The sequence below is a fragment of the Pinus tabuliformis genome, chromosome 7 (genome assembly GCF_031772625.1).
Source record: "Pinus tabuliformis cultivar Carrire ecotype Pingquan chromosome 7, CPIR1, whole genome shotgun sequence".
Taxonomy (NCBI): Eukaryota; Viridiplantae; Streptophyta; class Pinopsida; order Pinales; family Pinaceae; genus Pinus; species Pinus tabuliformis.
Window position 1 is genome coordinate 703574499 of NC_142293.1, and position 12871 is coordinate 703587369.

General features: G+C 39.0%; 1 protein-coding gene across 3 annotated transcripts; it reads right to left on the minus strand.

The window, feature by feature from the left end:
• Window positions 1–8487: 8487 nt before the first annotated feature.
• LOC149249456 (putative pentatricopeptide repeat-containing protein At3g23330) lies at window positions 8488–12127 on the minus strand. Of its 3 annotated transcripts, XM_089458697.1 has the most exons (3): window positions 11458–11590; window positions 11155–11226; window positions 8488–11069 (listed from the first exon to the last, which is right to left on the minus strand). In XM_089458697.1, exons 2-3 carry the CDS (start codon window positions 11181–11183, stop codon window positions 9716–9718), a joined length of 1383 nt encoding a protein of 460 aa, XP_089314823.1. In that variant the 5' UTR covers window positions 11184–11226; window positions 11458–11590; the 3' UTR covers window positions 8488–9715. The 3 variants fall into 3 exon arrangements, with proteins under 3 accessions (XP_089314823.1, XP_089314822.1, XP_089314821.1); XM_089458696.1 differs by having other exon boundaries at window positions 8488–11226; window positions 11458–12127; XM_089458695.1 differs by adding an exon at window positions 11914–12125 and having other exon boundaries at window positions 8488–11782.
• Between the last annotated feature and the right edge of the window lie 744 nt (window positions 12128–12871).

Genomic DNA, 12871 nt, shown 5'->3' on the forward strand with positions numbered 1-12871 from the left:
TCTAACCTCAATTGGGATCTTTACTCTCGGATCTCCAAGTTGGTCTGAACACTCCTCTTGGTTCAATCTCTGTTCACAATCTTCCTTTTGCCCGAGAGTTGCAAAACCTTTATTCAATGCTTGTTGGTAACATTTCTCAACTACATCTTATTCCAACTCCAGCTTAGCATGTTGAATACACATTCTTAAATCTGTTATGCTTCCATCGAGGGAATTTAACTCTTCATGCAAATATGTAAGATTATCCTAAATTAGAGTTGCAGACCCTATATAAAGGTCATCCCTCGTCAACCACTCTTCCTCTAGTTCTATCTGCACTTCTTCCAACAACTCAATTTCTTCATTAGACTCCATGAGCATTACACTTGACAATGTTTTGCATTCGCTTCGTCCACTTGCAGAGTTGCTTCTTCTGGAACACTACTATTGCTTCTCTCCCCTAGAGACAATTCTACATTCTCCCATTTCCTCATGATAGTTTGCAATAACTGCCCACCTTCATGACCTGCACATGAGAAAAATTAATTAGTTTCAAAAACATGAGACTCTTGAGCCTTTGATGACGCTCTTGGCATCGTCTATTGTTTTGGACTTTTCCCACGGTCTATTTTGGACAATCTCTCTTCAACATCTTCCCCATCTCCAAGGACTATGCCTTGCTTTGCTTCACAATGGTGAACTTTCCTGAGCTCTTCTTCCTTCAATTGAGCACTCAACAGGTGCTTCATCTTCCTCCCTAGCTTTCTAGATTTAGGGGGTTTCCTCTTAAAATTCTTTTGTCTAATAGGAAATTTAACCCTCTTCCTCAAGTCCCATCTCTACATCTTGTCTTCTCTCTCTAGTAGCATCTTCACCATACCGAGCCTCTTCTTTAGTTCAGCTATCTCCTTGTCAATTTCCTTTTTGACTCGTGTCATTTTCCTTGGCATTATTCTCCCTTCTTCTATGGTTTATCTTAGAACCTTGACTATGGCCATCAACAGCGATCTTCTTTCCTCTTTCCTTGTGAGCTTCCGCTCGCCCACTATGAGTTGCAGTCAAACCCTTGTAACAAGTCTTCTCCATCACTTATTACTCAATACCTCACATGCTTCTCCTCAGCGTTGGTTACTGGTATTCCTTTGGTTCCCTCCTCTAGAACTATCTTGAGCACTCCTTGCTCTTCTCCGACTTCTGCACTCTTGCTCACCTCTCTGGTTCTCTCCTCTAGAGATTTCCAACCTCAGCTAGAACACTTCTTTGCTTCTATAACCTTTTGTTTACAAGGGTTCTTTACCATGTAATTTAAGAACATTATTAGTTCATTGCTACAATCTTCATTGTTGTAGTCAACATCTTCCTTTGTTGTTGCTACACTGCAAGAGATAACTTCTTGCTACAATTTTATCAAAACTACAAACTAGTTACCTGTTAGTTTCTCCACTTCTGAGATTTCAATATCTAAGTTCTTCCCAGCTCTGCGCTTGGTTGGTACTCCTTCAATCTACTCCCAATTCTTTGTTATGTCCCGAGTCTCAGCCTCTCGCTGTTCTTGCTCAGAGTCTCTTGCCTGAAATTCTTCTCAATTTCTTTGTTGTTCCACTATTACTAGCTATTCTCAGCCTTCTCTTACTATGCAATTCCTCCCATACAAATATTTGTCAATTTTCTAAGTCCCAAAAGAGCGTCATTGTTGCTTTCATATCACTCTTCACGCAATTGGTCTGACAGGTCCAATTTTTTTCTCCATGAGGCCTCAATTTTTTGGTTATGTTTTTTTCCTCACGCTGATTTTCTTTGAAATACACTAGACTAAATCTAGTCTGGATCCCCTTCATAAAAATTTGGACGTGAAGTCGCGCCACTCATCATAATGTCAATATGCATCAAAGCCAGGTCCATTTACGAGCACAATCTTAATAACATACAGCCTAGCTTACCTCATGCACGAACGAGGGGTCCACATTCATTCGGTTTATTCGAGCTATTCGACCCCTCGCAACCAAATGTTGGGGTCCACATTCATTCGGGGCTCCGAACTTATTCGGGGGATCTAACCCCCCTTCTTTGCATGACTTCATTTGAAAGCCTGGATACACGGTCCCACCCCGATCCAGGGCGTTCAGCCCTTCTCCACGCGTTTGATTTTTTTTTCGAAAGTATGCATGTCCGCGCTGAATCTTTGTCGTTTTTACCCATTTCGATATCCTCTGGGGTTGTAGAGGCCCAAACAGTGGATGCCTTCATAACAATTAATTTTCACGCTCTGTTCACCAACACCTTTATCCTTAGGCTCATCTTACAAAGCATAGGTCCGACCTTCGTCCTTCAATGCTTCTCTGATGCCATTCGTGGTTGTATTAGAACTAAGAGGTCCTCACCTTCATCAATCACAAACTCTGGTTTCCCCCATTTAAACTATATTACAATATTCTACCTCCCACTCAACTCCATTCACAGTTTTCAAAACCAAATCTTGTCCTTATCGTCTTTGTCAACAATACATGGCTCCTCAGCTTCAATCCAAGGTAGGGGCGCTCATAGTATATTTAATCTCGCCTACGCTGACAGTTACACCTCCCTTCGAGGGCTGCCTATCCTATAGAGTAGTTGAGATGTGCAGTCATCGAGGTTCACCCAGACAAACGCTATTTCAGGAACCATAAATTCATTTTTCATTCCATAGTAACTTGGAGACACCCGCTCTCCTAGACAGGATTTCCAAACGCGTACAAACAGCAGAATTAAGACACGGAGAATAAAGTTTGGCTTCTTGTCCTCAGAAATGAAATATGTACAAAGGATTACAGTGGGCTCGCTAACCAAGCTCACTCTCGAGCTCTCTCAGGCTCTGTCTCTTCCTTTCAAGCTTCTCTCTCGCTGTACCATACATGATATTTACAAACATAAAATATCCCAACAGAAACATCACATGCGACATATGTCCCAATAACCTGAAACTAACTCACAACCCAGCTAGACACTTTCTGCCTTTACACACACCCACTTGGGGAAATTTACTGGCTCATCAAAATATCCTAACAACTCAAACAGCCCAGATTCCCGTGGAATCTGGACACTTGCCTTTAACACTAAAATCTCACTATTAAAAGTATAAAAAATTCCAATTTGTGGGAAAATTCCTTCCCTTTGTGAATTTCAGGATCCCCTTGGGTTTAGTCAAAATTTTGGGCAGCCTAGGGGTTGATGCCCCTGCATCAAATAGGGTGCCAATAGACCCCAACACAAATATAGCTCACTCCTTACTTGCGAGTCACTGGTTCTCTTATCTTTCGCATTAGACAAGTCCTCAATTTCATGTTTGTCCTCAGTATACTTAGCAAGGTTTTTTTGGTAGCTTGCACGAATGCGTGCCTCAACTTTTCACCTGTCGTGATGGATTTACCTGCAAGCTCTTGAGATTCCAGTAGATCAGTGTAAAGCTTCTACTCCATATCCTGGAGATGGGTTACTTTAGTAATCAGCTATAGTTCTTCAACGCAGCTTGTCCGATCAGTTTGCTCAATTCAGTCATCTCAAACATACTGGATGCTCGGGCACTTGGTGGTAGATCGCTGAGGGTCTTCTATTCTTCCTCAACTTTGCTTGCCAGTGCGTTAACAATGTTCTTTCGTTCCTGAACTTCTGGTAGATGCTATAAATAATTCCATAGCTGCAAGCTTGAATCTACAATTTCTGAAAATCTAGCAGTCTTATTCCTTATTTTCTCCAATATTTTATCAGTTGCCTTGATGCGTTGGTTTAGCTCCACTAGTTCTCTTGTAGGTTGATTTTAAATTTCCTCCTCCACCATTCGATTATGGGTGCGTTGAGTGTCATAGGAATTCTTGCACTTTAGCAATTTGTTCATGTGCCGTGGCAAGTGCAACAACTTTTGAGGATTCTGTTGCCACTTCCATGTATAATGCTTTGACTTCAGCTATAAGTGAATTCCTTGCTTGCAACCTCTTGCTCATAATTTTTGGTCAATGTTTGATAGGCATGCCCGAATCTTGAGTCTCGACCTTCCAGCTCACTCATTATGGCAACCATGTAGTGATTCAAGTCCGCAAAGGGTATATCAGACAAATCCAATTCTGACTTTGTAAATTGAGGTGAGGACCGTAGTTCTGCTACAGTGTACATAGTGACTAGGGTGACCGGATTTATTTCGAAAGGCCTACAAGAGATCCTTGTCCCTGAGACACAGTATGTCCTGGAGTTGGCCACCAAATGGTCTGTGTTCTATGAGATGGACATTTCGGTTGCATGTCAGATAGTTCTCCTTCATGTGGTGAAGTAGACTCACAATATTGTTGAAGAGCCAGAACCGATTCAACATCGTTTCTACATTCAAGTGTAAATGTAAGCTATCCACAATTTTCTGAATTTTGATGGGAATAGGAGATTTTGAGACTTCCCCTATTTGTGGCAACAGCGGTTCTATCTCCGTAAGGCCATGAATGTCCACTGAGTGTTGTGGAAGTATTATTCTCTTCACTGGAAGTGTTCCTTTCTTTGATGCATGCATGGTGGCCTGTGTTGCTGATTTAGTCTTCCATGAACATTGGTTCCTCAAATGGTCTCGTGGTGCTAATTTCAATCTACCTCTTTAACCATTCGTATAATAAATTATAAAATTCAGCACAGAATTATTTGTGTCAGTGTTATTTGGAGTGGGAGCGGGAGCCACATTTTCAGAAGCTCTCGGTTTGGGATCGAATCCAGGAGCATTTTTTATATAATATATATATTTTTTGTATTTTGATACCTATATGTCAATGAAAACATGTAGAATGACCCGGAGTGCATGATGTGGTGGTTGGGGCGGTTGGCTTTGGCACCCCCAACCACGTTCGAATCCTGCGCGATGCGCGTTGCTGCTGCAACATTTTTTCTACCTGCATTACCATAGACCTTTTGATGATCAAATAGGAGATGGGCTATAAGGACCTCACATAACAGTACTATTTTTTGTTAACAGCATGTATATATATCTACTGTTTAGTCATGAGTACCAACTCTTTTATGGTTGCATACAGTTTATATGAAGCTCTCTGCGTAGAGCGTGGACTTAATTTTGATCACTGCTAGTTACAGATTTTGTAGGCTCCCTGCGTGGAGACAACTTGTTTTTGCCAGATCTATAGACTGTGAACTCGACAGGCATTGCTGCCTCCATATGAATATGCTTCGGCATCTACAAAATGTAATTTCTTAATATTAATAGAAATTACGACTTTTTCCCAGGGGAAAAAGAAAACATGTAGAATGATGAATTATATATTAAAAGCATAAAAAAAAAATATATATATATATATATAGATTGAACCATATAACAACAATTATCTAGAAGTTATAATTTTCATCAACCATGTCCACAAGTTAGTAACATAGTAACATACAACATATTGAGTCTCACGATTCATCAATCTTAAAGTTTCAAGCTTTCAAAATTCAATATATAACATTTATCATCATTGATCACCAAAGTTGTACTTGTAAGCTAAGTGTAACCATTACAACAAATAATATCTAACATGAAATGAAATGTTATAAAATGAAATGAAATGAAACAACTTTCAACTTTCACGAAGCATCATATTCATAATTCATTACTAATCAGTTATAATTGTCAACTTCAAACTTAAATTGTCATATATTGTTTAAAAAAATATCATAATAAATATGAAAGAGTCACTAGTTATAAAAACTACTAGAAACTAGAAAATACAAGTAAATCTATTATCTATTGCTTATACTTGGGCCTCTTGCCACCACGAGAAATATCTAATTTTTTAGTCTTGTTGGAAAATCAAGATCTTTGTCATTAACATCACCCTCTAAGCATTAATATCCAGAGGTATCTTTGTCATTACCTCTGTATATGTATAGCGATCTTTGTCATTAATATCACCCTCTAAGCATTAACAAAAAATAGAAAAAGCATAGCATGTCAAGTCAAGATTTTGTTTGCGTGATGCGTACATTTTTAAGAGGATCATGATAGAGGAGTTTGACAACCAATGTCACTAACATCAAGGTACATAGAGGGATTGGTGCTCTCGATTAAATACAAGTTCCATACCCTAATACATGACAAAATTCAATGGAAACATTGCAATCCCCCAATCCTGAAAAACTGATAAGTCTACTGGATTTTGAATTAAATCTAAAATTCTACTTTCTCCATATGAAATCCAATGAACTCAAAACCAATGTCAAACATCCTGAGTCATTTCATGGTAATGTTAAAAATTTAAGTATTTAACATTACCATGAATCGCATATCAATACTAGGGCCATAGGCTTGATCATTAAGCTGCCCCACTCAAAACTTATTTGTTTCTTTGAAAAAAACTTGCATTTGGAACATTACTGCACACAAAAAATTGCAAAAAATGCTAAATGCCCTTGAAAAGGCAAGGAGCGTGTTTTTTAGGGAACGCGCTCCCGCTCGGAGTGAGAGGGGGGAGGTGTTGCGCTCCCCCGCAACCCTGATTTGTGCTTTATTTGAATAAAGGTAACTCTACTTCCACCACCCGAGATCTGCATGCAAGCATTGAGTTTCTCTGCAGTGAACTCGTTCTCCTTTTTGGTCATCCAATCCTAATCTCTAGCAACGATGGCTTCTGTAACAGAGGTTCTTTGTGCAGGAAGCTATTCAGTCTCGGCAATGGAACCAATTGTTGACACCAAACACGAGATACGAGACCTCGGCAATGGAACCAATTGTTGACACCAAACACGAGATACGAGACCTTGGGTTCAAAGTATAGGCCAACAAACCCATTTGTATCGACATTTTCAATATCCCCAAAGGAGTGTAAGGTCTCACCTGAGGCATTAATAAACATTAAGGACAGATCCATAAGAGAAAGACACAGAACATGATTTATATACAGGAATCAATAAAAAGCATAATCATTCACCATCCATCACATGCAATGCTCAGAAAAGACATGGTTTAGAAAAGACAGCTCAGAAAATTTTAAGATGGAGCTACTACATTAAATTTCATTCCATCTGAGGATAGCATATTATAAGCATGCACTACTCCTTTTATCTTCCTCATACGCCCTATATCAATCCTCGTTCCAGCAGCATAACATTACTTTTCGTAGAACTCTCTCTAATCGACCCCTGTTACCCCTATTCATATATATTTAGGACAGTTACATTACAATACAGTCGTTACTTATCCCTTTTCTGCACAGGAGTGCAGAAAACCATGCATGTAGCACAGAATTATCCCACATGATATACCCAATAATACAAGGCCACGCACAGAACAACTACGGTGCACACACAAGAACCCAAGCATGCACCCTGCAGAAGCACGCGGAACTCTTCAAAATGGGAAAATAGGGTGCCCACACCAAGACTTCCGTTGAGCTGCTTAATAAGCAACAAAACTTCAATGCAGAGCCTTTGTAAGCTCCTGCTTCTTCTACACTGCTTGAATTGGGGCACCTCCATTATGATATCAAACCATGCACTACTATGAAATGACACAGGTTGTAGATGCTTAAATAGACTTGCCTTTTGGGCCCTTCACTGCGAACCGAGTTTTAAAATGTCACCACTCACTTGATATTTATCCCTAGAAAAAATCGTCACATGCGAAGATCAAGGTCTTGATGAAGCGAATAACTTGGTAACGAAAATTTTTAATTACATATGTATTTGGCCCAACAATATAGATTTTGATGCACTATAACTTTTAACCATGTGCTGGAGAGCCGTGCTCAAAGCTATGTTTTTAGTGAAACTTGAGTTCACAAGAATCGATGCCAGTCAAATTCTAGACCTTACTACCAGCTTAATCGATGCCAGTCAAATTCTAGACCTTACTACCAGCTTAATCGATGCCAGTCAAATTCTAGACCTTGCTACCAGCTTAGTCGTAAAAGGTGGTACTCATATTTCATGCAAGTGATGGAATGCCTCTTTCGTTGTTTTATCTCGTCTTATTCGAACTTCGAAGTCTAGAATCAAGGATTGTCTTATGCTTCACACAAGGGTATTATATAAGACGAACTTCCAAGTCTAGAATCAATGATTGTCTTATGTTTCAGACAAGGCTATTATGAGTTAGAAAAGTGTATCTACTTCTTATTATACTCCTTCAAACATTTTTTATTGGTTGAATGAGAGAGACTTAAAAGGAGTACGCAAATATTGTTGTAAAAGAATTTCTATCACAAATCTGATAAGAATCCGGCGGAAATTTCAGGCATCATCTGAGTGATCTTCAATGTCAACAAATTTTGACAACCAGAAAGAAGTTTGTTATAAGATTAGACAGCTCCTACTTGAAAACATGTTGATGTTAATGTGTAGCAATCTTCTCCATTTATAGTCATAGAAACCATACTCGCCTTTGTTCAAATTCCTTAGAAGGGTGTACATGATACAGACTGAAATCGGTATCAAAACTATTATCTTAACTACAGAGTAATATAATTTTGGTCCTTTCTCTTCTCCACTGTTTCAAAAGTTACCAGATTTAACACTACAATAATCCATTCGAAATTTATAAGAGATACACAAGGCTCTTCTGTTGTAAGAAAATAGCAAATAGAGGAGTATTTGGCAAGGTTCTTTTCCCTTCACACTTATAAAACATAATATCTATTATAAGTGATGGCCAAAATAAAATCCCTATATGGTGCTCTCGTAGAGATATTCAAATTACCGGAAAGAACGGATAAACATTTTCCTGCAACTACTCACCCTGGACTCAAATTAGCCATGTTGATCCTCAATGTATATTAGTAAGGAGTATGATAGTAGTTCACGCCTGTAATACTCACAAAGGGAATTCAGACAAACCATCATCTCTCCAAAACAGTGACTAAGATTTTTCCAGTTGGTTCCTTCAAATTTACTGATGCCACAATACCATGTCTTTTTCAGATTACTTCAAATTCACCGAAGCAATGGTCATTATGAATTAGTCATCACAGCTTCCGACATATGACAAGGATTTATATCCACTGGTTTTTGGATAGATTAACTACCACTATGCACATTTCCAAGAGTTTATATGCCAAGAACTACTGCACTTTTAATCAGGCTGTTGGAAAAAATTGTTTCATATTTTAACATTATCAATGCCAACCCTGACTTGTGACTCTTCGAAATGAAGATTCAAACAGTTGAGTAATGTGGTTATTAAGGGACAAGAGTCAGATTATACATGTATCAAGGTAGGTTTGATCCATATGAACTCCACTGCTTTAAGTTACAGAAATTGCTGGAAACCTCCTTCCAGGCCTGCAGATTACAGATGCCTATCAACACTTGTATCCTTCAATAGTCTAGTTTGCAATGCCGTCTCATTCAGTCTTTTGGTGTTCAAGAGTCAAGACCAATAAAAATGTATGAATCTTTTTATGACTGCTTATATTGTCAAATCATCAACTCTAAACCTTTGAACACCAAGCAAACAAAATTGAGCACCTGGTCACTGGATTAAAAATTCTCCCATGGCTACAATGTGTATAAGCTTCTCTTACGCCAAACATCTCCCACAATCCCCCCATAAATAGAAAGTTATTGTTGAAACAATGGAAATGGTTTGCATCCCTCTTATTTGACAAGTTGTAAGTTAACTTTATGGAACTGTTATAGTTACCATAAACATATCTTGGTACATTGGGGATCTGAATGGCTGGTCTAGGATATGAAAATCCTGGAAGCAAAGGTAAAATTCTCTCCTTTTGGAGCGTTCCTACTCTTCCAACTCCGTATCAGGCAATACGAGATTTGTGTTAGGCACATACCCTGCCAACTTCATACGTTTAGCCAAGCTCTCCAACATTGCAAATATTTTTTCTGATTGTGGATGCGATCTGTCTCCTACAACAAATGAATGAACCACATTATTAACTTCAATCCAGCTGCATCCTGGATTCTTTTTCAACTGCCTATCTTTCATCAATGCTCTAACCTTCGCTACTCCATCCCATCTGGAAGCTGCAGAATAGATGTTTGAAAGAAGTACATAATATCCGGTATGTTCAGGTGCTAACTCTAAAAGGTGTTTGGCCACATGTTCAGCCAGTTCTATATTGCAGTGAATTCTACAGGCACCAAGAAGAGACCCCCACACTTCAGCATTAGGCTGTAATGGCATATTTTTAATGAACCTGTGTGCCTGATCTAGATTCCCTGCACGACCAAGAAGGTCAACCATACAAGCATAGTGCTCCATATCAGGTGTTATGTTAAAATTTTGCATTTGATAGAAGCATTTCCATCCTTCATCCACCATGCCTGAATGCCTGCATGCTATCAAGACAGCAATAAAGGTGATATGGTCTGGCTTTATTCCTTCCCGTTGCATCTGATAGAAGAGTCCTAACGCTTTCTCCCCATGTCCATGCATGCCATACCCCAAAATCATAACCGTCCATGAAACTAAATCTCTCCCTGACATATGATCAAACAATTGCCTTGCATTCTCCAAGCTTCCACACTTGGCATACATATCAATCAGGGAATTTACAACAGAAACATCTGATTCAAATCCATTTCTCTTTATGTAATTATGCACCTCTTTACCCTGGTGCAAGGTTGCAAGCCGTGCACATGAGCAGAGAACATTCACAACTGTTACGCAGTCAGGGTTTATGCCTGTCCAGCCCATTTGTCGAAACAATCTTAAAGCCTCAACAAATCGCTCATTCAAGACATAGCCAGAAATCATTGCATTCCATGAGACCACATCTTTTTGAATCATCGTGTCAAATAGATTGTGCGCATTCTCTATGCTGTAGCATTTTGCATACATATCTATGAGGGCATTGCCAACGGAAAGATCCGACTCAAATTCAATTCCAACTATGTAATCGTGTATCATTTTCCCCTGTTGCAAATCTACTAGCTGACCACAAACAGGAAGAATAGTAACAATGGTGACACTGTTTGGTTTCACGCTTGTCTGTTGCATTTGATGAAAGAACTTCATGGCCTCCGCAAAATGCCCATTTTGTGCATATCCCGCAATCATTGCATTCCATGAAACCACATCTCTTTCAGACATTTTTTCAAACACAAGCACTGCATCATCAATCCTTCCGCACCTGAAATACATAGTCAAAAGAGCATTTTCCACATCAATATCCAACTCAAATCTAAATTTGATGGCATAGTGATGTATTTCCTTACCCTGCAGCAGAGCTTCTAAACCGACACATGCCGGCAGGACACTAACAATGGTGGCCGAGTCAGGCATGACACCTGCTAATCCCATATCATGAAAAAGCTGTAAGGCTTCATCACGAATTCCATTTTGAGCATAAGTTGCAATCATAACATTCCATGAAACCAAATCTCTTTGAGACATTTTATCAAACACTTGGTGAGCATATTCTAAATTTCCACATTTTGCATACATGTCTACAAGTGAACTTCCCACAAAAACATCAGATTCAAACCCACTTCTAATTACATAGCCATGCGTTTCCCTACCCTGTTGTAGATTCCCCAGAGCAGCACAAGCCTTAAAAATACATGGAAAAGTGAAATTATCAGGTTGAATTCGTGATTGTTTCATTTGGTGATAGACTTCAAGTGCCTCATCGTAGAAGCCACAGATGGCATAGCCAGCAATCATGGCATTCCATGAGAAGACATTTCTTGTTGGCATCTCATCGAAAACCATACGTGCATCTGCAGCGCTTGAACACTTGGTATACATGCTCACAAGCGTGGTTCCCACATAGATATCGTGTATAATTTCTCGCATGAGCATGTGGGCATGAAGCTGCTTCAGTTCTTTCAGGTTCGCACAATCCTGCAACAGATTAATGTATTTTTTATATGGTTTTCTCATACCCACTCGTTTACGACTAGTAGCTACTAGTGGGGATGGTGTCCAGGGTTCAATAGTAGTGTGCACAAGTTTGAGAAACACTAAAAACTTACCATCACGACTGGATTGCACAATGGTTGTGAAGCTGATCATTGAGAGACTACACCCAACTGCAATTACCGAACATCTTTTGTTGATCGTTGAGGATCATCACATTCTTTGAAAGTCTCTTTGATCTCGTTATATATTATCAGTGATATATATACGATAATACAGATGCCAGTGGTTGCTGTTGAACATGTGATCTATTTTGATTCGTCAAAGGAGGTGCCTTTTACATTCAAATATTGTGTGATTCGACTAAGTATCAAACATGTTTTTTTTTTTCCGAAGGTGGTAAAACCTATCAACTCAGGGGTCAAAATAACAGTGAGGACAGCCATCTCTGGCTACTATCCGCGAATGCTGGGTTTGACTCATCACTGTTAAATAGGAAAACCACGCCACCTGGCATAACCCTGCTGGTGGTCCGTAATCGGGAGCAGGCTCTCACTCCTGCCAGATGCCTCTGGGTCTTGGGCCGTTAACCTGTTTCCTTACGTCCGAGGAAGACGAGCTCTTAGCCAAGCAGAAGCAGTTTTACGGCATACTCCAGGCCGGTCAAACATGTTGATATGTAGTTTTAACTTTATCTATTTATTTTTATATGTTATTAAATTCATTTAATCTTAAAATTATTATAACCTCATCCAAAAAAACTTAAAATATTTTAAGAAAATACTTACATCTTAAGAAAGAACTTTTTAGCCGGTGCGAAAATTTATTATAATTTATTTTTCAAAGTAGCAATGAGGAGAGCTAGTTTTTATTACTATCAACGAATATAGGTTTAGTCGTCATTATTATTCAAGGAAAACCAAACCAAACCTCAATAATTTGTAAGGGAGCAAGCTTTCCGTTATACTTGAATTAATACTATTTTCTATTACTCATAATTAATATATATATATATATATATATATATATATATATATATGAGTTGTCTACGGAGGCGGAGGAATTGTTGGACGG